The following is a 24,521-nucleotide window of genomic DNA, read 5'->3' as shown; positions in this document are numbered from 1 at the left end:
CGAGGCAAACTTGACTCTAATCGTAAGTAGCAAGTCGAGTGGCTAAAATTCATCAGCTGTTCGGAACGTCGAGCAAAAATGATGGAGAATTTATTATAAAAATTCGGAAGCTTTATATCAATTATTGAAATCAAAGCAATTAATAAATAATCCATGCCTCTACAGATCTGGGTAAGTTTAATCTGTAACATGCACATATGCATGCATGTATTGTACATAACCACGTTCCAATATCGATGTCGAGTTCAAAGTAATATTGGACCATAACGTTTAATTTGTAAACCCGAAGCGCGTGATTTGCGCACTTTCGTTCAATAAATTAACTAGTCGTTTTTACATGTGGCAATACTTAATGATCCGTAACAGTCCGAGTACGTCCTCGTTTAATTTGATATACTTTGCACGTGGTCATGCGTACTACGAATACGATTTGAATATCATCACAGATTTATTATTACATTAGGTTCGGGTCGTTGAATTAGAATCGTCATCTGCAATCCTCTCGCGGCGAAACTAAATGAATATCATTCGCCTGCCACGAGGCTGAGGAAAACAGCGGATAAGAAATACGACGAAGTATAAAAGGCAAGGTCGGAAAGAAGAATTGGCACGTATCCCGGAATTTGGCCGAAGGTGATTCCCTTTCCGTTTGACGGTCGTGATCGTCCGAACTTCTCGTAGTTTCGACCTTAGGAAAATTTGTCGACTTTATTCATCGTCGTTTACGCAAGTCTGATGCCTACGCAGCCTCTGCGCACGTGCAGCGCTTCTGGTGTATGCTTCGAGAATCTCGTATCCACCTCGCGTTTCATGGAGTCGTTTCTCCGCCGCGTGACCAGTTCTCGGTTATCCGCCACCGCGTGTTCATGGCTTCCCGTTATTCCCGTTACGATGCTTGACGAAAACTTATTTTTCAAAACAAATTTCCCTCTCCTTTAGCTAGTCTTTATATTTTATAAAAAAATCATCGCCGGCTGCTGTATTTTTTTAACAAATTTTTCTTACCCTCCCTCCCTTGTAACCTATTGCTCGGACGTTATTATCGGAAGCTTCGTGACGCACGTGATCGGTGTTGCCTGTTTGTGTGGTTACTGAAGTGTGTGTAGTTTATAAGTAAGGTGAAATTTGTTGTACTACGAGTTTTTAGCAGATTCTAATTATGTCATCCATTGAATTAGGGTTCAATCAGCTGTTGTGCTCCATTCGCGCCCTCGTGACCGTGCATGCGTATTTCAAATTCTTCTATTGAAATACATTCAAATTTTCCCTGACACAGTTTAGAGAATTCTAGACCCGTTCCATCTACCCGGTTAGGTGAAACTATAATTAAGATATTCTGCTGTCCATATAGAAGTACTGTGTTGATAATTATGACGATTGAATACGTTTTTCAATTATATTATTTTCACGTGGTACGTTGTACAACCAAGGCCATAATCACAATGACGCGAAGTTCCATACGTCCTTGAGACTGCCCAATGATCTTAAGGAATAGGAGAACCGTATTTGAAATTAAGTAGTTTAATTTGTTGAAATAAAATCAGTTCAGGGTACAGTTTGGTTAAAATTTAAGCTACGAATTATGTTCGTGTATATTATATTGGGATCGAAATCACCTAAACATTACATAATAATGACTCTGAATTCTGTAGCACCATGAAATTCGAAACTACATATATAACTAGCGACTGATAAGTAGAATAAAAATTAGCTTGCAGTTGATTTTTTATTCTTCTTGTTTGCGAGATAAGGATAAACAACTGTTCCCAGACCGTGTAAATAAGCATACCTATAATCGTGTACATGAGTATTATTATACCTATAAGCGAGCTATTCACTCAGTGCAAGCGATAAAGATAAATCTTTAGAACGGATCTTGCAGAAATACCCGTATTTGATTAATTGTATAAATGAAAAGACGGGAAAGATGATTTTTTATTTACATTCATTTGTACGAAATACAGAGGTATAGGATTATCGGATGGGTCATCTGTGTCTACTCGTGTATGTTTTCTTTAAGCTTTCTGCCGGTTTATAGCGTTACATGGTTTATTAAATTTTTCTGTTATTGTTGTTGTCGTTATTCGCCATTGTCTGGAATTTCGCACACTTGTTAGGAAAAATAGTATATGGACCTCGTGCGCGAAACAGGTGATTTCCGCACTCGTTGTATAATGTACCATTGAATCGGGTAGTCGTTAATTTTACGTCCAAAGTTGATAAGACCAAGCTAGAAGCAATAAATTAGACATCTATTGAATGTTTTTAGGGCCTGTGAGATGATTGACTATCCATATCTGTACGATAATCACCGCGGCCTTTTTTGCACGCTATCATCGATGAAATGCTGTAGGCTCACGAACTACTGGAGGTAAAGATCGCACGAGAAGAGGGAAAATATAAGAAATTACGACATTACCGCGTATCGCCACAAACATGCGATAGCTAGACCAGAATAGCTGATTCTGGAATTAATGAATCGTGATGAGCGACTTTAACCTAGGGGCGGATATTAATCCGTCGGTTTCGTGGTAGATATTGAGTCGTCAAGTTGTGCAGGAAAATATCCGAGAAATTCTTTCGTTCCCATGTAGGAACCGATACTTGAAGAAAGTCGTGCGAATCGTGAGTGAACAAGCTCTCAAGGCATTCCGTTAATTACAAGTGGTTTGGTTTTCTCCACACTCGGAGATGCGAATGTGTTTCGTTTGAACGGCCGAGGTTCCCGATATTTATCAAAGCTCGTCTCGTTCTCTGATGACCCTCAAGTTCAAACACGCGTGGTATGCACTTGGGCACTTGGCGCTGAACGACTGACGTCGTCACTCGAATTAAATCGAATTTAAAACGTACGATACGTGTAAAACGTAATGTTATGCATTTACAGCTGATTTTCTCAGATGCTCACCCGATACAGGTGTATAGTTTAAATCAGTTTGTGTTACTCCAATGCAGACGGTAAAGTTACAGATAAGATATGTGCCGAGTTTTTTGCTTGTTAAAAGGTTTTCACAAATATCCGCGATGTAGTGTGTAGATATGAAGAGACCACGAGACAAAGTAATCGTGATTTGATCTTATGTGCGTTCTCATATCGTGGGTCCAAAATGACAGTTTTGAAATGAATGGGACTGCGGTTAGAAGGTGGTTTAAGGCAAGAGCACGCGGTTGCGTACAAGCTGTTGTAAGAGAGAGGATGGTGCGCGCAGCCATGCGTGCGTGATTCAAACAGTAACAATAATACGAGTCAGCTGGAAACTGAAAAAGATCGACTGCAGTGATTGCATGAACACTACTCAAGGCCTGTGCCCTGCGTATAGTAATGAAACGTTGGCACCGATACGACGATCTCATTTCTTTCTTGTCGTGGTAGAGTAAGGTTCACCAACTACGGAAACAAGATCGTACCATCTACGACAATCTGCAGGTTCGACGAAATCTCGTGCAGTCGAAAAACGAACCAGTTTAACCCAAACTAATCGGTCACCTGATTAGCCGAATAGCGGTTTACTGTTATATTATAGTATTTGCGTAGAATTGTTTTTTTCTTTTTCTTACACAGAATACAGTTACTTGAATATTGAGGGGCGTGAATGGGCCTGATCAGTGAGTGTGGGTGCAGATCAGGTTGTAAACGATTTCGATTCTCTTCATTTAAATATCTCTGATCGTTTATTTTCTATCGTAGCTCGAATAATCCCAGAATTCAATCAATGTGAGAGGTGAAAACAAGTCAAGAATCAAATACCTCGCTAAGTGTGGGAAAAATGTGCCAGTTGCGGTTACAGTAAATTCACTGTAGTAGTCGTTGAACTTGAAATACTGTTCCGATGTGGTCAATGTCTCAAGTGACGTTGTCTGACTGTTGAAATTAGCAAATAAAGTTACGGTCAAGTGATTGGCTAGAATAAGGAAGAAATGAAACAAGAAGAGAAGCACGATGACGATGATAAGAAGCAGCAAGAGCCGTTTATCGCTCCGGATGGGGGTTGGGGTTGGATTGTGGTCCTTGGAGCAGGCTTCGCCAATGTGAGTTGGCATTCTTCCTTCGATAGTCAATTACGTCTTCTGAAAAGTAAGTCATGACCCTATTCCCATTACAGTTCTGCATATTCCCGGTCCTCCAGTCCTTCGGTATCATATTCCGAGACAAGTTTGAAGATCTGGGAATCACCTCCGCGCAGACGACCACCATTATCAATACGAACAGTGCGGTGACCGCGTGCATAGGTGAGTGTCCGGATTCCAATCGAAAATTTCTACACGACCAAATCTGTGTTTGACTATTTTCAAAACGTGTTGCATAATTTTGTACCGTGCATGTCGCTAAAATCCTCTGGAGTAAGTACGTCAATGAGACACATTCACATGTCCGTGCTTAAACCAACGCTGCACGTTTGAAAAACGATGCCTGAAATAAACCTGACGACGATAATTATAGAGGATCGAGGAATTGCGTCTACGTCGGCGTCGCAGAGTATCGATTACTGACGCTCTACAGCCGTCTTCCGTTGCTGGAGAGAACGCACAAAATGAATGGAAAATTTATTCGCTTTAGTGTACGTGGAACGTTTCAAAGCTTGGCAAAATTTACCAAGGCTGCTTTGCTGACATTTGAAACGCTTTGCTGTATCCTCATACACATAGAGTAAGTAAGAATAGGTGTTTTCCCCCACCAGGAAACCACCCACCTAGAACGTAAGAGAGCAGTGTACTGTAGACTGCCCGTGGGTCAACTCATCGTGAATAAACGAGCCTTGCTCCAATCGACTGTCCGGTTTAATACCCCCAACTTCTAACCGTCTTCCCTCATAGTCATAACAACGAAGATGGGATCGAAGACTCCAAGCTACGCCAAGGTGAAAAATAAATTAGCAAGCCGCTATAGCCATGCCGCGAACGAATGCTTACTTCGATTCACATTTCGAAAACGTAAGCAGAAATCGAACGAATCGAGCCAAGAATACGTCCAGATACTCAGAAGCCTCGCAGAAAAATGTAAATTCCCAGCAGCTGAGATAAAGAACCACATCATGGACCAATTAATTTCTGGAGTTAATCATCAGCTGATGCGCTACGAATTATTGAACGCATCCAATAAACCCCTGGGCAAGTTCGTGGATTCAGCAAAATGGTCTAAATGGCAGATAAGCAAGCAGCGGATCTGAAAACACGAAGAACTTCAAACAATCTAAAAAAGTCAGTAGGGTCATCCGGTGCATCACACACTACAAGTGCGATCACGTGGCATCACATGAAAGAAAGACAACAACAAGAAAGACTAACACAAATACACCAACAAGCCAGCAATAAGCCCCGAAGTGTTTATGTGTGGAAGACACCTGTACTTACTTACTCTATGTACACAAGGAAACAGCATGCTTTACGTTTACTACATAATTTGCATGGCTGGGACATGTGAAGAAATGATAGTTTAAATTGCTGTCCACAATTTCACTGCTAGCCCATAAATGAAATCAAGTTAGACGAATATCGTGAAAGTCGAACAATTTCACAAGTGAAAGTATCTGTGAGACTTGCATAATTAACACCGCAAGCACTTGCTTACAATTATCCTCAAGCATGAAAAAGTTAAATTCAGTAAAATCTTATGACACCCATTAAAAAAGGTTACTTTTAACTGAGATCCTAAAATTTAAACGTGCCAAATTTCGTGCTGTTATAATATATCTCAAATACATAATTATCATAATTGTTAAGTGCTATCAGAGTAAGGCGCAGCAAGAAGATCCTGCAGAATAATCTGGATTATGTCACTAGTCTTTTTTTTTTTCTTCATTTGTAAGTCTGCAAGCCGCAAATATCTCGGCAAATATTGTATACGTACTAGATTAAATCCTTGAAATAATGCCAGTTCTGATAAGACGATTGGGCAATCAAATTCTTATTAGCCTGGAAACAAACAAATTCATACTGATCGTCAAGTGTAATTACTACGACCGAAGCGGGTGTCTCACTTGAAAACAAGTCTTGATCCGATTGATAATCGGCAAGACACAAATATTGCTGCTACTTCTTTATCTGCCGTTGATATTGATCGATTTTTTTTCTGATCTGCACATTTTATCCCACAGGTTTGGCCAATGGACCCCTCTTCAGAAGATTCACATACAGACAAGTATCACTCTCCGGAGCTCTGATCTGTGCAATATGCGTGACTACTTTGTCCACCATGAAGACCTTCACCGGGATTTTAATATTTTTCTCCATTCTTTTCGGTGCGGTATAGGAACCACACTTTTAATTAGAATTAATTAATTCCCAGTTGAGTTTACCCGAATGAAATAGAAGTACATATTCAGATGTTCAGCATGGATACAACTCTCCGAGCAGTTTACATTGACTAGAATTTTTAACTAACGACTTTTGCATCTAGGCGCGGGTACCGGAATTTCGTCATCAGCAAACTCGTTGGCTTTGAATACCTACTTCAAGAAAAAAAGAAGAATTGCAACGGGTTTGAGCTGGACGTGTACTGGTCTAGGGCCAATTATCATGCCTCAGGTAATCAGGGATTGGTAGAAAAAATACTCAACTTATCGCCAGATGTTTGGAATCTTTCAAAACCTCGAATATCGATAATCGCAATATATTTACTCAATGCTTGCCGCTTTATACTTGCAAGGTTCTTAATCGTTGTCTTAATTGTGATCAATTTTTTCCATATATATTCGATCACCATCAAATCATTGTACATTGATTAAATCAAGTAATTATCAGATCAGAATTGCGTACACCGCATCGTCCCAATAATAGATATGACTTCTACTGCTCGGAATCGTTTCACTGGAATCAATAAGCCGCCACATGTCTACAGCTGACGCGCCTGCGTGAGCTGAAAGCAAAAAAATAATCTCCGGTACGAAGGAAAAAATCATGTATTCGAATTTGATTTACGTTCAGATAATTCTGCACATCACTGTCGCAACGAAGAAACAAACAAAAATGAATTGCATGACAAACGTTATTATTCATTAAGCGTAATAAAACGTTGTAGACATTACATGGAAATAATAATGAGGCAAATATCTACACGGTTTTATCTTGGAGTGTAATAAAGCCCGTTCAAGTCACGATTCGAACAAAAACAAGGTCGAAGTACATTGATTTCGCAAAACTGGTCGACCCCTAAATGAAGATCGTAAATTTTTATTATTGGCATTAATTATACCCGTTCTGTGTTGAGCTGTGTTCGGTCATTGACATGCAGCGCCGGACAACTGCAGACATCGAGAACGTGAATAGAATTCAGGGAAAGTAATTTCCGGCTCGATAAACCGGTTATAATAGAAGTGCAAACCTGTTCAAAGGAAAGTATTCAATTGGAGAGATGAATCGTTTTTATTCCTTTCTTTCAGTTTTTTTTGTTTTTTCATCCCGCTGTTCAATGGGATTTCGTGTGGCTCGTAACTTATCACTGTTAATTAATTACTTGCAGAGTTGTATTGATACTTATCACCTGTGTGTTATTTTGCGGTCTGAGTGCCGAATACACACTGTAGCGATTTTGAATTGCCGTAATCATTACGCACTTATCAGCCTGTCCTTGCACACTTCCATAAAAGAAGGTCGAGTGATGCCGATAGCTGATCAACCTGCATTGGTTTTTTCCACAGATCATCACTCCGCTGTTGCCGATTTTTGGAGTCGCAGGAACTGTGCTAATTTTCGGCGGATTTGCGTTCAACGCTGTTCCCTGCGCCCTTCTACTGCAGCCAGTTTCGTGGCACATAAAGAAAAAGAAAGCTATCGATCGAGCGGTAAGATCCTGTAGATTTACTCCCGTTGGTCAACGAAGCTTGGACGAATCACAAGACATGACCGCACTTTGCTTTAACAGGAAATTGACGAAAGCGGGAAAAGTCTTTTGAACGAATCGCAGAGTAAATCTTTGGAGAATGTTAATGAAAATACGAAATTGGCCAGGGAGAATCGGTTCAGCGAAAGGTTCAGCAGTCAGTATCTTTACTACGATGATGAGGAGCACGGCGCTTCTGGAATCGACGTCTTCAACCCCGGAACACCGATGATGTCAAGAGCGAACGATGGATGGTCTGTTAACAACAGTCAAAGACTGTCTTCAGTATAATTTTGCGCTAGAATTAATAACGCCAAAGAATGACGAAACCTCTTGTCAAAGATATCCCTTTTTTTCAGGTATTCCCGACAGTCTATCGCGGCTTCGAACAACTCCCTGGCTTCGAATAAAATATCAAATAGGGAGAATTCTCAGAAAAATTTGAGCAGGTACCCGTCAGTGAGTTTAAGCAGACATTCAAGCTGCAAAGCTCTGAGCAGGTAATAACATGCACACGGTGAAAATTGCTCGTCTTGAATAAATGATTGAACTATAAAATTTCTTTTCGACAGGCAAAACAGCGAGAGCGAATCGCGAAGCAACCTTTCTGAAAAGCTCCCGAAACGAAAACTCTCGAATCTACCATCGGCGATCAATTCCCCGTTGGTTATGGTGAGCGAGTCCTGTGAACACCTGGACGAAGGTTGTAACAAGGAAAAATGCAACAACGAGGAGTGCGTTAAGAGGAGGTTGGCTCAAATCTTCGAAACTAGGGTGAACACCCCGGAAACTGCGCCGGACAATCAAGTCGCTGAAACCGAGAACGAATACAAACCGGTTCAAGTAATGCCTTGATTACCAATGAATAGCGTTAAGCAGCGATTCGAGTCGATGTATCCATTGGCGCATGATAAAATCACCTTTCAGTACGATCCCGGGGCACCGTGGTACAAGCGGTTCTTCAAAGTGGTAGTTATCTTCTTCGATCTTGACCTACTGAAGGACCTGAGTTACGTGAACTTGATGATGGGCGTGACGTTTGCGAACTTTGCAGAGATCAATTTCTCCCTGTTAACACCTTTCATCCTGGCTGAGTACGGTCTTGACCCCACGGAAAGGGCAATGGCCATGTCAATTCTGGCTGGCGTCGACGTTGCGACCAGGCTGTTGATACCGTTCGTGGCCGGGTACATCGGATGGCAAAACAAGTTCTTCTTCGTCTTCGGTGTCTGCCTAATGGCAGTTGGTCGTGCCGGTAATGCCCTGGACCCAAGATTCCGCAAATAGTAATCTTTGCAAGCTGACGCGAGCCTCCATCCTTTCCTCTTTATTTCAGTTCTCGCCCACATGCACAGCTACTGGATGATGATGTTCCTGTCTGTATGGATCGGGGTAGGAAAAGGATTCAAGACCATATTCATGGCTCTGGTTATTCCGACGCATGTGACCCTAGATCGGCTGCCAGGAGCTACTGGCCTGCAACTCATCTTCAGTGGCATCATGTTCCTCGTCCTGGGTCCAGTTGTTGGCTGGGTTCGTGATACGACCGGTGATTATACCCTGATGCTCCATTTTCTAAACGTCTTCACGTTCATGACGTCCATATCTTGGATTACCGAAAAATGGATAACCAAATGGCGGCAGAGGAAGAGGATCGCAGAAGAAGAGTGCACCGGAGACGTTGAGAAATCTTGATGATATTTTAACAGTCGTCTGATGCGGCGGTGAAATAGATCGTGAATTCGGAACCTGATGTATATAATATGAATATGAGTACATTAACCAAAACGGATCTCGGAAGAAATCTATAGCAGTATTAATCGGTTGGCATACGAAGAAGGAACGCTGTTCCTCTTCACCTATAAATATTAACAGTTGTATCGTAGGTAGCATATTATATATACGTGTATTTGTAACGACCATGGGTCACCAACACGTACGAACTTGAATACTGGACTCTTGCTCTTTGGGATCATGAGAACAAAAAATAGTCGAGTAACCGGAAGATAAAACTGAACACCAATGACGTGCCTCAAGTAACTAATAATATCTTACTAGAATTAATTTATAATACCAGACAGAGATATGTACAAAAAATAATCAATTGCTGAGTACAATAAATTTTATTTTTTGTACTTGGTAACAAATCAATAATTGACGCCGCCACCGGTAGGTCAGTTGGAGATAAACCAAATCTTCACCAAGAGTTTGCTCTGGGCGTGCTTGATCTTCGTCTTATCGCTTCGTATATCATTAGAGCGTAATACCTACTTATTTTCTACTATGCAAAGTAGAATCTTTTGTTGAGCTAGTAGTTACTATTAGGCATAAAATTCTCAATTTTATGTGGGACGGCGGAAAAAAGAGATTAAAATTAATCAAAAATCTGACATTTTTTTTTTCATAGCCAGATAAGATCAGCGAATTATCTATTATAGAATCTTGGTGATCGGTCAATTAAGTAAACGTAATTTTAGTTAACGTTTCGACCCGGATATGGGCCCTCCTCAGAACGAATTATTTATTTAACTGTAAAAAATAGGCACCATCATTTACCTAGTTGACGGAGCCATCAAACTTTCCAGTACAGAGTTCCAGGAAAAAAACCTGTCGCTCATATACAATATACTAAGATGGAATGATTACCCTCATGGCCTATTACACCAACAAATTAATAAGAGACGCACCTACATCAACAACTTACCTGACAATAATATTGACTCTGCTCCCGCAGACGATAACAATAGACCTGCTACTACACATATCCCCATCCCATATGTATCTGGTCTCTTTGAGTCTCTGAACCGCCTATTCGCCAAACATAATGTCAAGTTTGTTGGAAAAGATTCAAAAGATTTACAACTAGCTTTTGATACGGGAAAAGATAAGATCCCCATTGGCAAACGATCCAATGTTGTGTATAAAATACCTTGCAATGATTGCAACCAAGTTTATATAGGTCAAACTAGCCGCCACCTTAACACCAGAATCAGGGAACACCAACGCAATGTATATGAGATTGAAGAACGTCACACGGCTATAACAAAACATAGTATCGATAAACAACATACTTTTAATTACGACAATACAAACATCCTTTGTGAAGAACACAATTATTATAAAAGACTATTACTAGAAATGTAGCAACATTGTAGGTCACACCAATTCTGTTAATCTTAGACAAGATGTTACCTCCACTTCTTGGACACTTGCAAATTAATTTTACTGCCAAAGAGACCTTCTTTAAAAACCTTTTAACACAATGACATACTGACTGTGAAGAAACATAGTTCTTTAACCTTTTTAATTAATGACTTCCAACTATTAACTCCTACATGTAAAATAACTAGAAGATTGACATTGACTACCGTCACTCAAAGAACATTGTCTCCACTAATTGTAAATTGTGAATTCGACTACATCTTAGTCCACTTACTTATAAAAAAAGGTAAATAACACTTAAAGCCATTCTTTTTTTTCAATTAATCAAAATGTTCTTACTAACCAACAATATATAATAGCCCTAAGAGTATTACATCTACAATATTTAATGTCTGATTACTTCTAGTATTATTATTTATAAAAAAATTTTTTGTTGTTCTTGACAGTTAAATAAATAATTCGTTCTGAGGAGGGCCCATATCCGGATCGAAACGTTAACTAAAATTACGTTTACTTAATTGACCGATCACCAAGATTCTATAATAGCTTATATACGAGGTCGAGAATTCTTATTCATCAGCGAATTATGAATTGATACGCCAAGTTCTGGTGTCGAATAATGCCAAAGATTTTTATCTTCAAAGTAGTTACAGATTATGACGCGACTGTGAAGGTCAGAATAAGCGAGCCGATTAGATTAGACGAAAGCTTATCTCTTGTATCGGCCCAGTACGTGGACACGGTAAATTTATTCAGATATCGGTCGAAGAGTGAATAATACCAGTCATTGTATCATTTATCGCCAGTAACAGGTGTAAATGCGAAAATACTTTAATTCAAACGGTCTACGAGTCGTGACGAAGCATACGTACCTTCGAGATTCGTTAACACGCCCTGGTCTTGCAATAGATAGACCCGGTATCTTATGACATAACAATAAACCATTTACCATAAAAACGAGTATAGTTATTCATGGTCGGATTCTTGAAATGTTATCATTGCAAAATTGACAAGATCATTTTGACAGCTATTTTATTAACCGTGATATCCGAATGATCTGTACTGGCAAACTAAATGGTCAGAACTGTAATTTAAAAATAAATAGAGGAAATGAAGAAACGTGAGTGCAAAAATCAAAGAAGTGAAGTCATCGTGTCGAAAAGGCTTGTTCCACCGGATGGAGGTTGGGGATGGCTGATCGTTGTAGCTTATTCTATAAACGGGGTAAGTTTTATTTCATATAAATTATACGTGGTTTTCAGTCAGAAATAGTTTTAGCCAAATTCTTGTTCCTTCAGATCTGTACAATTCCTGTAATGCAAGGATTCGGGCTGCTTTTCAGAGGCACCTGCGCGGACCTTGGCATGTCCGGAACGGACATTTCTATTATTTTAAATGTTAACTCCGCTTGTGGGATGGCCTTGGGCCTCGCTAATGGTCCACTTCTTCGCTACTTTGGATGCAGAAAAGTCGCGGTATGTGCAGCCATATTCTACGCATTAGGACTAATGCTCTGCGCCTGGGCAAACTCGTTTATTTACTTCATCATCACCTACGGCGTTATATGCTGTGAGTTCAAAGTAGAGCATAATTGCTGTAACGTGTATGGAAAGTGAAAAAATTAACTCACTCTCAATCAACATTTCAGCTATCAGCACCTCCGTAATGAATTCGGCATTTTCTCTGTCTCTGAACTCCTACTTCATGAAAAAAAGAGGTCGAGCTGTGGGCTTGGCGATGACTCTAAATGGACTAGGCCCAATTGTTGTACCCCAGTTAATATCGGTGCTGCTGTTGAAATACGATGTTACGGTACGTATCGCAGTATCTTTAACAACAAAGAACTGATTTGCATAAAGAATTCTTTCATTGTGTATCAGTTTGTTGATACAAAGGCGAGGAAACAATTAACATTTTTTCTCTGTGTCATTTCCTTTTCTTATGGAGGACAGGGAACAACTTTTATCTTGGGCGGCTTGTGTCTTCACGTGCTGGTAGCAGCTCTTCTTTTGCAGCCAATAGAACGGCATCTGATAGAGGACACTCAGGAATCAGACCCGGAAGCTATGCCAAAGCTCGTCGAAACTGAGGAGAAAGGTTGGTACGCAGATGTCTGACGAACCATTTTGAGCCATTCAGCTTTCTTGCAATTACAAGATACGTCATATTGAACACAATTCAAGCGTGTGTTAGATGTAATCTCAGAACCGTGTTTCTGATAGTCATTTCATTACATTTTTTACGGTTCATTACCAGCGAAGTACCTGATATGACGTCTTAAGCATGACGTGTTCCTGAAGTATTATATTTGTTTCTACGTTCAAATCCATTAAATTTTTTTCATCCTCATGATGAATAATAGTTAAAGATAAAATGATGAAATGAAAATTTCCTTGAATATAAATTAACTAACGCCTAGGAATGAAATTAATTTTTGAAGGTAGAAAGAACAGCCGGCACTGCATCGGCAGATCTAACGAGGACATAGTAGCAACTGAACGAAAACGCATACTTACCATGTCTAGCGTTGATCACGAAGTTGATTCCGGTAGCCTCTACGGCTTTGAAACCCTCGTGCCAAGAAAGCAGTCAATAACTTACACGGTGAATACAGGTAATGCGCCATGAAATGCAGTAAACTGCCTAATGTCTCTTACAAGAGCCGACAATGATATGATAACCACGGTTTTAAGCAGCCAAAAAACCATATAGAAGGAGTGTCAGCCAGGTAGACGGTTCGTCAACAACCACTACGCCTGTGGAACGTTCCGATCCTACATACAAATGGTGGAGCTCTGGTGAGTTTTCGATAAGCTGTAGATGAGTTTGAATATTTTGTGGCACCCACACCAGCAAGATCTTACGCAAATTTTCAATTATTGCAGGGAAAAGCTTGGACACAATCAATCTGGGTAGCAGCATAAAGATATTCGAAGGTGGAAAAGACGATGAGCGAAGGGCTAGTGAGTCCCAAGTCCTGATGCAAAAGAAGAAGGTGGAAACTGTTCACGAGGAGGAGGATGATTTTGAGAATGATGATGATAAACAGACGTAAGTCCCAACCCGCCCTTCTTAACTAGTTATCGATAGTACGTAGCTACGCATTTTCAGAAACCGCGAACAGAAAGAGATCAAAAACAAGAAGTCGAGAATAAGTCGCATGCTGCATTCGGTGGTCGTCTTCTTCGATTTAGACCTACTTCGTGATCCTGTCTACGTAAGCATAATGCTCGGCATGTCGATGGCGGTATTTGCCGAGTTGAACTTTTCAATTCTGACACCTTTCATCCTAAGCGACATGAGCTTGAACACGGAGCAGATTGCTACAGTGATGAGCTGTGTGGCAATTACAGATCTGATCTTCAGAGCGCTCGCCCCATTCATTGGGGAGTTTCTCAAACAACCGCCTAGGGTCATGTACCTTCTCAGTCTAATCATACTGATTGCCACGAGACTGAGTAAGTAATGGTCTAAAAAGAGCAAAGTTTTATAGATCCAAGGACCACATGTGACCCAGTGTCTTTACAGATGAGGTATCGTTTTTTCTCTGTAGGTCTTTTCTTAGCTGGAAATTTCCGAAGTATTGTGATCATTGGATTTGGTCTTGGCGTTGCGAAGGGGGTTCGATCCGTTTACATGTCATTGACACTCGCTAGTTATATACCAATAGAAAAACTCGCGTCAGCTACTGGGATCCAAATGGTGACCAACGGAATCATACTTTTAATCCTTGGTCCTTTGCTCGGTAAGTTTTCAAAATATACCCTTGGGACTTCACAGATTATCAACAGAATTTATAGACAAGATTTCATTGGAGTGCTATTGTAGCTATTAATAGAATACTGGAAATCCGCTATGGGAGAAAATGTGATTTTTGTGTTTCATCGTAGGTCTTCTGAGGGACAAGACGGGAAACTACGACTTGTGCTTACTGTTCATAAACGGGATAACCAGTATCACCGTGATGATGTGGACGTTGGAAATAATCGTACGTAAGATAATGAGTAGACGGTCAAAGAATGCTGAAAATAATGATGAAGCCATCACATCGTAGAAGACGGAAGCAGAATTATCAACTCAGGCTCTTTTCACTATTTAACTGGGCCACGGTTCGCCATACCTGCATGTAATACACATTATATATATATTCAGATACATATTTACTATTTTGTTTGCATAACCGCATAGATACAGAACATCAGTGAAAAGAAAAATTTAATTATTTTGGTTGTTTCAGCGGTAATCATCAGCGTAGCGAATAAAATCTTCTCTAAGGTACCCACGGACTCTCTCATTTACTCACCTTAACCTCATAAGCGACAGAAAAATAAAAAAAAAAGACGCAGCAAAACTTAATCTTAGGTTTTACTGGTGCTCCAGACATTTTTTAACCACTTTTTTCGTATTTCTACGTTTCCCTGTGGTTTTTATCTCACGTTTCGTAGGCCGTCGAATTACACGCAGAGAATCTCAATGGTGGACGAGAGGAAGGAAAGACAATGTCAGTTTTTCTCATCGACTTCCGGCTTGGAATTCCCATGATATTAAGTGCTCAACACTTCTGAATAACATTCCTCGATCTCACTTCCTCTCGTCGCTAACGCGACTCAGGATGAAACAAAAAACTCAAAAGCCATCTCAGCTTCCTTGTCCATTTGGATAAGAAATCTTGTCACGTTAAAGTAGTAGAAGAGATTTTTTTTTATCTAGATGAATAAACACGAACTGCAAGGAATGAAAATTAAACTGTGAACCAATTTTATGGCGAACAGAGAAAGCGCTCCGCAGATAGCGACTAGCAGTTACGTTAGTGGTGTAAATCTTTACGTCGTCGAGTTGTCAAATGATCAAGTTGATGACTAATAGAAGCAACGATAGAAGAGGATTACGACTGTCTACATTTGAAAGGCACGTGTTATTTTGAAGCTTGAAAATTCACCGTTTACTTATCTCGACTTTACAGTGTATGTGTGCAGAGTGCACACGTGTACAATACATTATATAACTGGCAATTAGGTCCTTCTCAGCAAGAAAAAGGAAAACTTGCTGCACAAGAAATATACACAGGACATGACTATTGCGCATTTACATTGTAAGCATAGGATTAATATAATCTAACTAAAAACTACGTTATCAATTACATTAATGTCAAAACACAGTCTTATTGTAGGCAACCCAAGTTGTCCATCTACACCATGCACAAATCATTCGCACAGAAATCACAATATGATATTTTATCTACGTATAAATACTATATAAGCTTCACGTTCACTCGAAAATTGTTTCAATCGTAAATTACTTCGACAGTTTGAGCAGTCGTGGATCATCTTTTAAGACGGTCAATGTTTTGCGTTGGAAACCTGAAAAAATGAGATATGAGTTATCCAAGTAAGAGGTATTCTAGTTTTTCGCGTTTTCGTGTTAAAATCGCGAAACTTGGTTCTGGGTCGGATAATCAATGCTTGCCTTAGAATGTCCGGAATAGAGAATCGGAACGGTAGCGTTCGGGTTTCTTTCGTCGTTTCTCGCGTATTTTTCGTGTTCCATAATTCCCCAAAGGGGGGAATCTTCGGGAGCGCTCACAGACGCGGATGCCAGATTATTAACCGCCTGGGGTAGCACCTGGTAGGCTCTCTCGATTGCCTCATATTTTTCTGATTTGGACGTTCTCACCGGCTGTGGCGTGACAACGTAAACTCGTTCGTTGTTGTGCGGTGAAATAGACACCGGAAGCTCAGCCCACGACTGTTGAGTCGTCGTCGTCGTTGGTGACGTCGATGTGAAAGATGAAAGTGAAGATGCGGAGGTCGTACTCTCTGTTGTTGTGGACGTGGTTATCGGGCTTTTATCGGTCTCAGTTGACTTAGACACGCTCTCGACGCGAAATACCTAGTCAAAAAACAAGTGTTGAGTTTTGGAGTCAGTATATTAAGAAGATTAAATTAGTCGGTGAAGGTCAAAAGGAGAAAAAAACTGCCTTGTTTTGCATTTACGTTGTGTGTGACGTTTCGGCACATCATTAGTCTTTCTTCCTCTGACCTTCACCGACTGATTCCATCTGCTAAATAAATCTCGAGTCACGAATTTCAACTTATAGGAATCAATGTACGGATGGTAACTGTGGTGGATTAAATACTCAGAAGAGTAACCTGAATATGAGGAACATCGACACGGCCACTTGCAGCACCTTCGTGTTCGAGATCATTGTAGTTAAGGCCGGGTAAGTCGGACTGATTCGTGTCAATCCTTTCCTGGGGAGCCGAGGACTGAGTGCTGGTCAAGTATTCATTTGGTATTTTTTTAGACGGCAGAAGGTAGGGATGCGAAGAACTGGGTAGAGCGGTGCTCGAAGTCATTCCACGCGAGTATTCCTAAAGTAAATGAATCGCAATTAAGAATGTGGGAAATGCAAAAGCCGTAAGGAACAACATTCGAAACCTTCGCTCACCTGAATAGTCCAATTGTCGATGTTCTTCTGAAGCCTCGTGACGTCGATGGAATTGTTCTCCTGCTTGACAAATGGTTTCTTGGAAATTTCTTTAGATAACAGGTTTTCCAAGGGCCTTAATGGCCTCTTAATCTCAACATTCTGAGACTCTTGTCCAACATAGTTGTGATCTGCTTCATCAATCACAGGAACTTTCCTTCCTTGAGTTTGTTCAAGGGAACCGCGGCCACTCCAATCATCCGGGACAGGCTGAAATGGACTCGGCGTGTACTGTGAGGTGTAAGGAATTATGATCTGCACCTGGAAGAAAAAATGGTGTAAAGCATATGACATGAGGTATGACATCTCCAATCCCATACGGTTATCGATACTTATGATAATGATAAAATACACAACAACACTTCTCAATCACCTGCTTGTTTCTTTTGACTCCCGACTGTTGCCGCTGGTTCTGGGAGTTGATCGTATTCCCACCGGGGAAAACGCTGGGATTTATGCTCCCCGGCACTGCGAAACTCGGCTGCGGTTGCGAGACCCAAGTCGTGCCTCTGAGTGAAGGCGAATTCCATGATCCCTGATTCTGCTGGCTCTCTGTCCTCAATCTTTCCTGATAGTCCTTCACAGCCATCTCCTGTTTGAAATTGTCGTAGGATTTGAGCAGAGCATCTAAGAACGGCTCCTCGGTGGTTGGACCTATGGCTACGGGCGGCTGGGAGTTTCCAGTGGATTTGACGCCTACCTGTTGGGTGTTAGTTCCAGAATACGGGGGATAAGGTACGTAGAGCGAATCGGGGCGATACGAGACAAGAGGTTCTGGATTTTGGATGACGGCTGACTGACCGCTGGACGGTTGTTTTATGTTCTGTTGATAACTGTCGACGATCTTCCCATGATTCTGCGGAGTCTGCTGTTGTAGAGTAGAGCCATTCAGTGGCTGTTTGCTCGGTTCTTGAAAATTCTGCTCTGAATTTTGGACAGATATTAAAAGTTTCTCCGTCGAGGGCGGAAAGCTCTCGTAAGCGTTTGATTTGGCAGTTTCATGACTGACGGGGAGTTCGTCGACACCTAGAATGTTGTAAGACGGCGTGGGTGAAAAACTGGTTCCGTTTGTAGAAGATGAAGCAGCCAGTGAGTCCGCGAGTAGATTATTGTTCACGGGAATACCGTAGGAGTTTTTACGACTTTCATCCTTCGCTGCGACGGTTGTGAGTGAATCTCCGCTATTGCTATTGTAGGAATAGACTGCTTCATTCGGCGGTGGATTTAATCCGGGCGTATAATCACTGTCGCCATTTTGTTGCACCGCACCCTGGGGTTCCCTCTGATCATCTTTGCTCAGATCAATAATCGGTGACTCCTCATAGTGTACAGGGTGATCTACTGACGCCGAAAATTCAGCTGCAGGAACGCTATGAATTACCTCAACGGTCACTGGGGGCTGAACATTGTAGCCGGCCGTAACTGTCTTTGACTGGTCAACGTTCAGTGTGGTGCTTCCGTACCCGATTTCGTGATACCCTTCACTTTCGAAAGACGATCCCTCGTATCCAGGGGGTGGCGTGTCACGAATTTCGGTACCATGACCCGAAATATCGACCTCTGCGCCTGGGGGCAGAACGTCCACGTGTCCATCGTCAAGATGCTGTTGCTCGGGGCCGGAAAAGTTCGGTATTGACTCGGGAGTAAATTCTGGCAGACCTGATGTCAGTTGGATGGAAGGCGTAGGCTTGAAGAAATCCGGCGAAGAGTGGAACGGCTTGGCCTTGAAGAGGGGCGGCATTGGGCCTGGATATAAATAAGGAAACGGAATCGGTGGTGATGCACTCAAGTCCGCCGGTGGCGGTTGCAAACCTTCGGTTTGCGGGCTGGTGGGACGTCCATAGCTGAAGTCAGGGACACGGATGCCTTCCGAGTAGCTCAATGTGAATGAACCACCGTTGTTCTTCCCCTCCTGACCATCGCTAGGTTGGATCTCTACGTTCGTCGTGCCTGACCCGTATGCATCGTGCTGACCGTTATTTGCCATCGGGTTCCAGGGTATCTTGTTGCACGGACTGCATTTGTTTTCTTTCGCCTTGACCTCTGGAGGTAGGTAGCCGGATGGCGCGACTGTTGTAGTTCCTCCCCATGGATTAATCCAGCTCATGAACCTGGAAAAGTAGCCCGGTGCTTCGGTCGACGGAGTTGGAGGAGGGTCCAAGTATCTGCCAGGTCGATAGGGTATCAGCGGAGACGGCCGGCGCGACGGAATTCCGTAGCGCGTGTCGAAAGCGTTTTGTGACGGCGGGGCGAGGTAGTCGCGAACTTCCCGTCGATTGTGACCTCTGTAAGCGATTCTGCCCGATCCGCGACTCCTGTGACCAGCGGAACTCGTCGCGATGACGAGAACGAGAACGGCAAGTACCAGAGCCACCCAGGTGGAATTCTGAAACGACATCAATTACAAATTCTTATTTCCAGAAAAATTTTCATCCCTGTTTCTATTATTGGTCACGTAATCGAGGCTTAGCCAACCACCGGTAAACGGAATCGATTCGCTAAAGTGTGCCGGCTGCATAGACGATTACATTGCGCCAACACTGTACGTGCTATCGGTGCCCCTGGTTATTACCCGGGTATCGGTTGCTCGTAAAGTAGGCGTGCTTATGGACGCGGTCAGATGCATTATTGGCGGTAAAATTGGACTCGATGCAACTACAGGTAACTGCGAGAAAAGCAGTGTAGCTGCTGATTGTGAAAGATGATTCTGGTGCTTGATCCGCGTCTGGATGATAGAAGACGGCGTTAAAGCTAGTGAAGCGATCATATAGCGTGCGGATGCGTCGAGTGTAGAACAAGGAAACCACGTTTAAGTGGGCCACGCCGTGAGAACCTGCCTGCATGGCTGTGCTCTGCTCAGTACTGCACGTCTCGTGGGTTTTACTAGAATAATGTTTTCACGTGGAATTGTTTATGCAGCTGCAGGATGGTCCAGACCAACCTTCGAGTGGTGGTTAAGGCGTGAAATCAAGCTAATTAGCCAAGTCGAAATCATTCGCTTTCGCCTCGAACCCTTTTAAGTCGACTAACGCCGAGGTGTTAAACCACAGAATAACATTTAATTAGTAGAAACTCTAAGTTGACGGGTAATTTTTGGTAGATGGAGGAAAATTCGTGGTAAGTACGTCTAATCCATCGTGACCACAGCCGCGGTTCCCAGAGATTAGAAGTCTGGGGTCAATGAAAGTGGAAGAGTTCTCAGGCCCTGTGGCTCTGTACCTTAGCTTCGTTATCTCTGCAGTTATCTCCAACGCCCCAAGTAGCCAATGCAAGAGTTGCTGGTAAATTAGCGCTACAACTCGCATCGGCATTACTTTCGTTTCAACGCGTCGGAGTGCGGCTGCCGTAAGAAAATACAAACGCGGGTACTCTCGATATTACAACAATCAATATCTCATGATAAAACGTCACGGCAAGATAAAACTTCCTTCAAACAAAGTAATTGAATTGTTACGGAATTTCGGCTATTGAGTAGTAACATGAAAATTGAAGCATCGTTCGCAGTATGTTCGCAGCCATCGTACCAGGCTGTTCCTGCACACTGACATTTTCATTCTGTATTTACTGTTTAATTAGAAATTCACGCACGGTCTCATAGAGAGTAAGTAGACTCATACACATCGAGATTGCAGCTGGAGATCGATTTCTATACTAACACGACCGTGTACCAGTTTCCCCTTCAGTCCTACTACCGATAAATACTACTAATGGTGACAAAGAAATTACTGCGTCTTTCCAGTCGTATCTCGGGGAAACGATTGGTTTCTTCATGTTTATTTTCCTTGTTCCACGTTATATTTAATGATGGTAATTTACTTGCGTGAAAACTAATGTCACATGTGCAATACGACTAGTCTGATTGGAGCTATATAGTAACGTGCAGTTTCTAAACTCATAACAAGAAACTTCGTATAATTTTGCAAGTCGCAATTTATCGGCATAGGTGAATGGCACTATGAAAAAACTTTGCTGTTAGATGCCAACGTGAATTATGTTTCGAGTCTCGTTCTTCGAGATTACAATGGTAGTAGTTGACTTTTGTGATCATTATTGATATACCTCTATTATACGGTTATACAGAGTGTCGAATTATTCCGTAGTATGCAAAGCCTAGGACTTGCTAAACTATTATAGTCACAACATATATTCGAATATTCGGATAGCTTTACAATTAGTATTCACGTCAATAGCACGAAGTTCACTTTCCTACGACTGTTTCCGGTTTATCGTCGAATGATACGGCCTCTTGCTCTCCTTATGCACTTACCTGCCTATGTAGATATAGTTTCATTCAAGAAGGCCCTGAAGCACGCGGAAGCGGAGAAAATACTGAGATAACAAGAGAGAGAAGAAAAGAGGGAGAGCTGGTGCGTGAGAGTTTCGCACGCTGCTCAAGCACCAGGTAATCTTATCTCTCTATTTTTCTATTCTCTTTGCCCTCGTAATACACATTCTTCTATCTCATCTGTGCCATTTTTTTTTTCTCACCAATAGATTTCAAATGTATGTTCAGAACCAGTGTCAGAGTCAATGTCAGAGCCAGACTTATACAGGTGTGTTACTATAACTGGGGTTTGGTTTATTATTTTACAGCTTTATGGAGACCAATTAAAAGTTTCTGGCCGATAATGAATCATCACCTTATTCAACTCGATGGTAAAAAAAAAATCGCATATTTTAAGTTTTTGTGCATAGTATAATAATCAAGAATAAATTGCATAAGATGTTATAAATATCATGAATTCTCTGATTCGCCATGGCCCTGAGAACTGGATCTCAGACCTGAATTGGACCTGCATCCGAATGATCCTTGTATGGAAAACTCGAATGAGATCGGGTCATGGTCGAAGAAGAGATATATAGAGATGAAAGTTTCAAAGCGCGTGACATAAGATCGACAACAGTCAACACGCGAACGATAACGAGCCGCAATGCAGGTAATGACAATCCGTAAGTACCACTGGCTGTAGCGTGAGTGACTATACGGACACGTGAAGTGTGTGTATAATATATCCATAAGTACAGCACGGGATGACGCTGTGTAATGTAGGTAAGTGGGTTGGCGGTTCATGCGAGAGCTGTACGGAAGCTCAGAAGCTGTAGAAGAGGAAGAGACACTGCGGGCACGCATCAGCAGCACGTGAGGACCCCGAGTTAGAGTACTCCCGATAATTGTTAGAACCATGTCGAATTTCGTCAATGTCGGCTTTCGACTGTACGGGCGAAATATTGTGTTCATTGAAAAACGAAAACTGTGTCGAATTCGAAGACCACGACCATTCGAAATTCTCATCACCGATGCAACTCGAGAATTGAGGAGAGAAAAGTGTGAACGACTATGTTGCATTTACTATTAGGGTCACGTATCGCGAAGTTTCCTTTTGGACTCAAACCAAACCCAGATACATACGTCTGCAGAAACGCGGCTGCAGTGCGAAACGTCGAACTTCATTCAATCGCACGTATATCGGTTGACGGATTCAACGATTGCTGATTCGCGGAGAGTCCTTGCCCAGAGAATAACAAACAGACAAACAGATATTGAGACACTTTCTTCTGTCCCATATACGTATTCCATCGATTGATCAGCTGAAACGCGATTATGGTAATTCTATAATAAACGTGACAAAATGAGATTTATTTCCTCCTTTGACTCGGTGTTACAGTCAAAATGTCTTATATAGAATCATTTTTAAGGATATCACCTGACGGGGACAACATTGCATAGAAAATCATGCCACAGGCACCGTCTTTAATAATGATCAGGTTTATTAACATGCAGAGAACAAGACTGAGGAACGTTTGTGATCAGAATTTGTATAATTACTCACAAGCTTGATATCCATTTTAACTCTCCTTATGTTGTAGCATCACACATTAACTGCGAAACACCGAATTTAATCACAAACGTTGAACACACAATTGGAAACAGGTAAAATGCATAAATCAAATCATCCGGGATGAGGATCATAGATATGAAATATTTTTCCACGTCTTAGCTAAATGCAAAATGAGTTTAAACATGTACAAACTAAGAATAAGATGATTCTAAAATTTTGGTAATCAACGTAACACAACGCTCCGATAGATACCGATGGTGCAGCGCGCGTTGTTCCAAAACGAAAGGATGTCGAAGAATGAAATTATGTGTAAGCACTAGGTAGACGAGCTCTTGGTGAGGGTCAAAGAGAGAGTCGGTCGTCCCCGTACCCCGGGTTGCTTATATCCACGACGAAAACCCTGGTACGCATGATTCTCTCCTTCGACGAGGCATGCGAAGGCTACTTCTAGTGGTCCTCGGCTCCATTTCTTTCGGAGGGGGGCTGCCGCCGGTCCCAGGTCTAAGGATACCTGAACAAACACCCACCCGCATACCTGCCCACCGTGAACACTTTAAACAGGTGATATTTTACCTGCTAGCTGCTCGGGTCTCAGGGAATGGCCAGCAACGATCGACGCCATCATTTTTTACCCTGACTTATCCCTCCAAAAAAGGGGCTGCGCGGCATTCGACAAACGAATTCCAGACAGGTGATTATTTCTTTTCGCAGGAATCTGACCAAACCATTAAGACGAAGAAGAAAGTATGATTCACCCAAATCATCTTATCTCAAATTCCGATCCTCAATAGTGCAGTGTCGAGGAACGAAAAATACTCTATGCTTATCTCGAAGTCGTCCTATAGCATCGTCACAGCGTTCATACCATAGGCAACGATACCTAACCACTGCGCAGTAGGTTAGAATTCGTAATATAATAATGTGTAATAAATATTTCAGGGACGTACTGATCCTCGAAAAAGCCGCACCTAACACTGGCGTTGACAGACTGCGAGCAAACGATCGGATCGCGTAGTAGAATGAGGAAATCTTCGGATAGCACTCGCTCCTGCGGAATACAAAATCGCCAGAAAGTGACGTGAAAGTAGTCATGAGTTTGATGGCCTCCTCTGGTATTATGTACCTTTTTGTCAGTCGTGTTCGTTATCGTTGTCACCGTGAGTGTCAGATGAGACGTTAATGTAGCTAAAAACCGTTTGGGATAGCAAAATGA

General features: G+C 41.8%; 2 protein-coding genes across 4 annotated transcripts; one reads left to right on the top strand and one right to left on the bottom strand.

Annotated features, from left to right (window-relative positions):
• Positions 1 to 811: 811 nt before the first annotated feature.
• LOC124221611 (uncharacterized) lies at positions 812 to 15,623 on the top strand. The gene is made up of 22 exons (XM_069137096.1): positions 812 to 1,113; positions 3,689 to 4,029; positions 4,104 to 4,230; positions 6,096 to 6,239; positions 6,398 to 6,525; positions 7,638 to 7,781; positions 7,862 to 8,073; positions 8,179 to 8,319; positions 8,392 to 8,662; positions 8,747 to 9,074; positions 9,156 to 9,508; positions 12,083 to 12,205; positions 12,280 to 12,550; positions 12,630 to 12,793; positions 12,934 to 13,078; positions 13,422 to 13,595; positions 13,675 to 13,779; positions 13,867 to 14,032; positions 14,093 to 14,439; positions 14,535 to 14,726; positions 14,872 to 15,107; positions 15,219 to 15,623. The coding sequence occupies exons 2-21, from the start codon at positions 3,919 to 3,921 to the stop codon at positions 15,033 to 15,035; spliced, it is 3,810 nt and encodes a 1,269-aa protein (XP_068993197.1). The 5' UTR covers positions 812 to 1,113; positions 3,689 to 3,918; the 3' UTR covers positions 15,036 to 15,107; positions 15,219 to 15,623.
• Positions 15,624 to 15,676: 53 nt separating this feature from the next.
• On the bottom strand, positions 15,677 to 24,338 carry LOC124222448 (serine-rich adhesin for platelets). 3 transcript variants are annotated; one of them, XM_046633426.2, is made up of 7 exons: positions 23,300 to 24,338; positions 18,169 to 19,854; positions 17,842 to 18,060; positions 17,430 to 17,729; positions 17,131 to 17,352; positions 16,448 to 16,870; positions 15,677 to 16,341 (listed from the first exon to the last, which is right to left on the bottom strand). In XM_046633426.2, the coding sequence occupies exons 1-7, from the start codon at positions 23,312 to 23,314 to the stop codon at positions 16,321 to 16,323; spliced, it is 2,886 nt and encodes a 961-aa protein (XP_046489382.1). In that variant the 5' UTR covers positions 23,315 to 24,338; the 3' UTR covers positions 15,677 to 16,320. The 3 variants fall into 3 exon arrangements, with proteins under 3 accessions (XP_046489382.1, XP_046489381.1, XP_068993564.1); XM_046633425.2 differs by having other exon boundaries at positions 15,678 to 16,341; positions 17,842 to 19,854; positions 23,300 to 23,349; positions 23,561 to 24,338; XM_069137463.1 differs by having other exon boundaries at positions 15,678 to 16,341; positions 17,842 to 19,854.
• Between the last annotated feature and the right edge of the window lie 183 nt (positions 24,339 to 24,521).

Source organism: Neodiprion pinetum, chromosome 6 (genome assembly GCF_021155775.2).
Source record: "Neodiprion pinetum isolate iyNeoPine1 chromosome 6, iyNeoPine1.2, whole genome shotgun sequence".
Classification (NCBI taxonomy): domain Eukaryota; kingdom Metazoa; phylum Arthropoda; class Insecta; order Hymenoptera; family Diprionidae; genus Neodiprion; species Neodiprion pinetum.
The sequence above is the reverse complement of the archived record's forward strand: the minus strand, read 5'-3'. Positions and strand labels throughout refer to the sequence as shown.

Excerpts from the sequence above, each read along its gene's own strand:
- LOC124221611 (XM_069137096.1), top strand. The coding sequence starts at position 3,919 with ATGAAACAAGAAGAGAAGCACGATGACGATGATAAGAAGCAGCAAGAG. Across the intron at positions 4,030-4,103 it reads TTGGAGCAGGCTTCGCCAAT|TTCTGCATATTCCCGGTCCT; the intron begins GTGAGTTGGCAT and ends TTCCCATTACAG. Across the intron at positions 12,794-12,933 it reads TGTTGAAATACGATGTTACG|GGAACAACTTTTATCTTGGG; the intron begins GTACGTATCGCA and ends TATGGAGGACAG.
- LOC124222448 (XM_069137463.1), bottom strand. Across the intron at positions 17,353-17,429 it reads TCGACAATTGGACTATTCAG|GAATACTCGCGTGGAATGAC; the intron begins GTGAGCGAAGGT and ends CATTTACTTTAG. Across the intron at positions 16,871-17,130 it reads TCGATGTTCCTCATATTCAG|GTATTTCGCGTCGAGAGCGT; the intron begins GTTACTCTTCTG and ends TTTTTTGACTAG.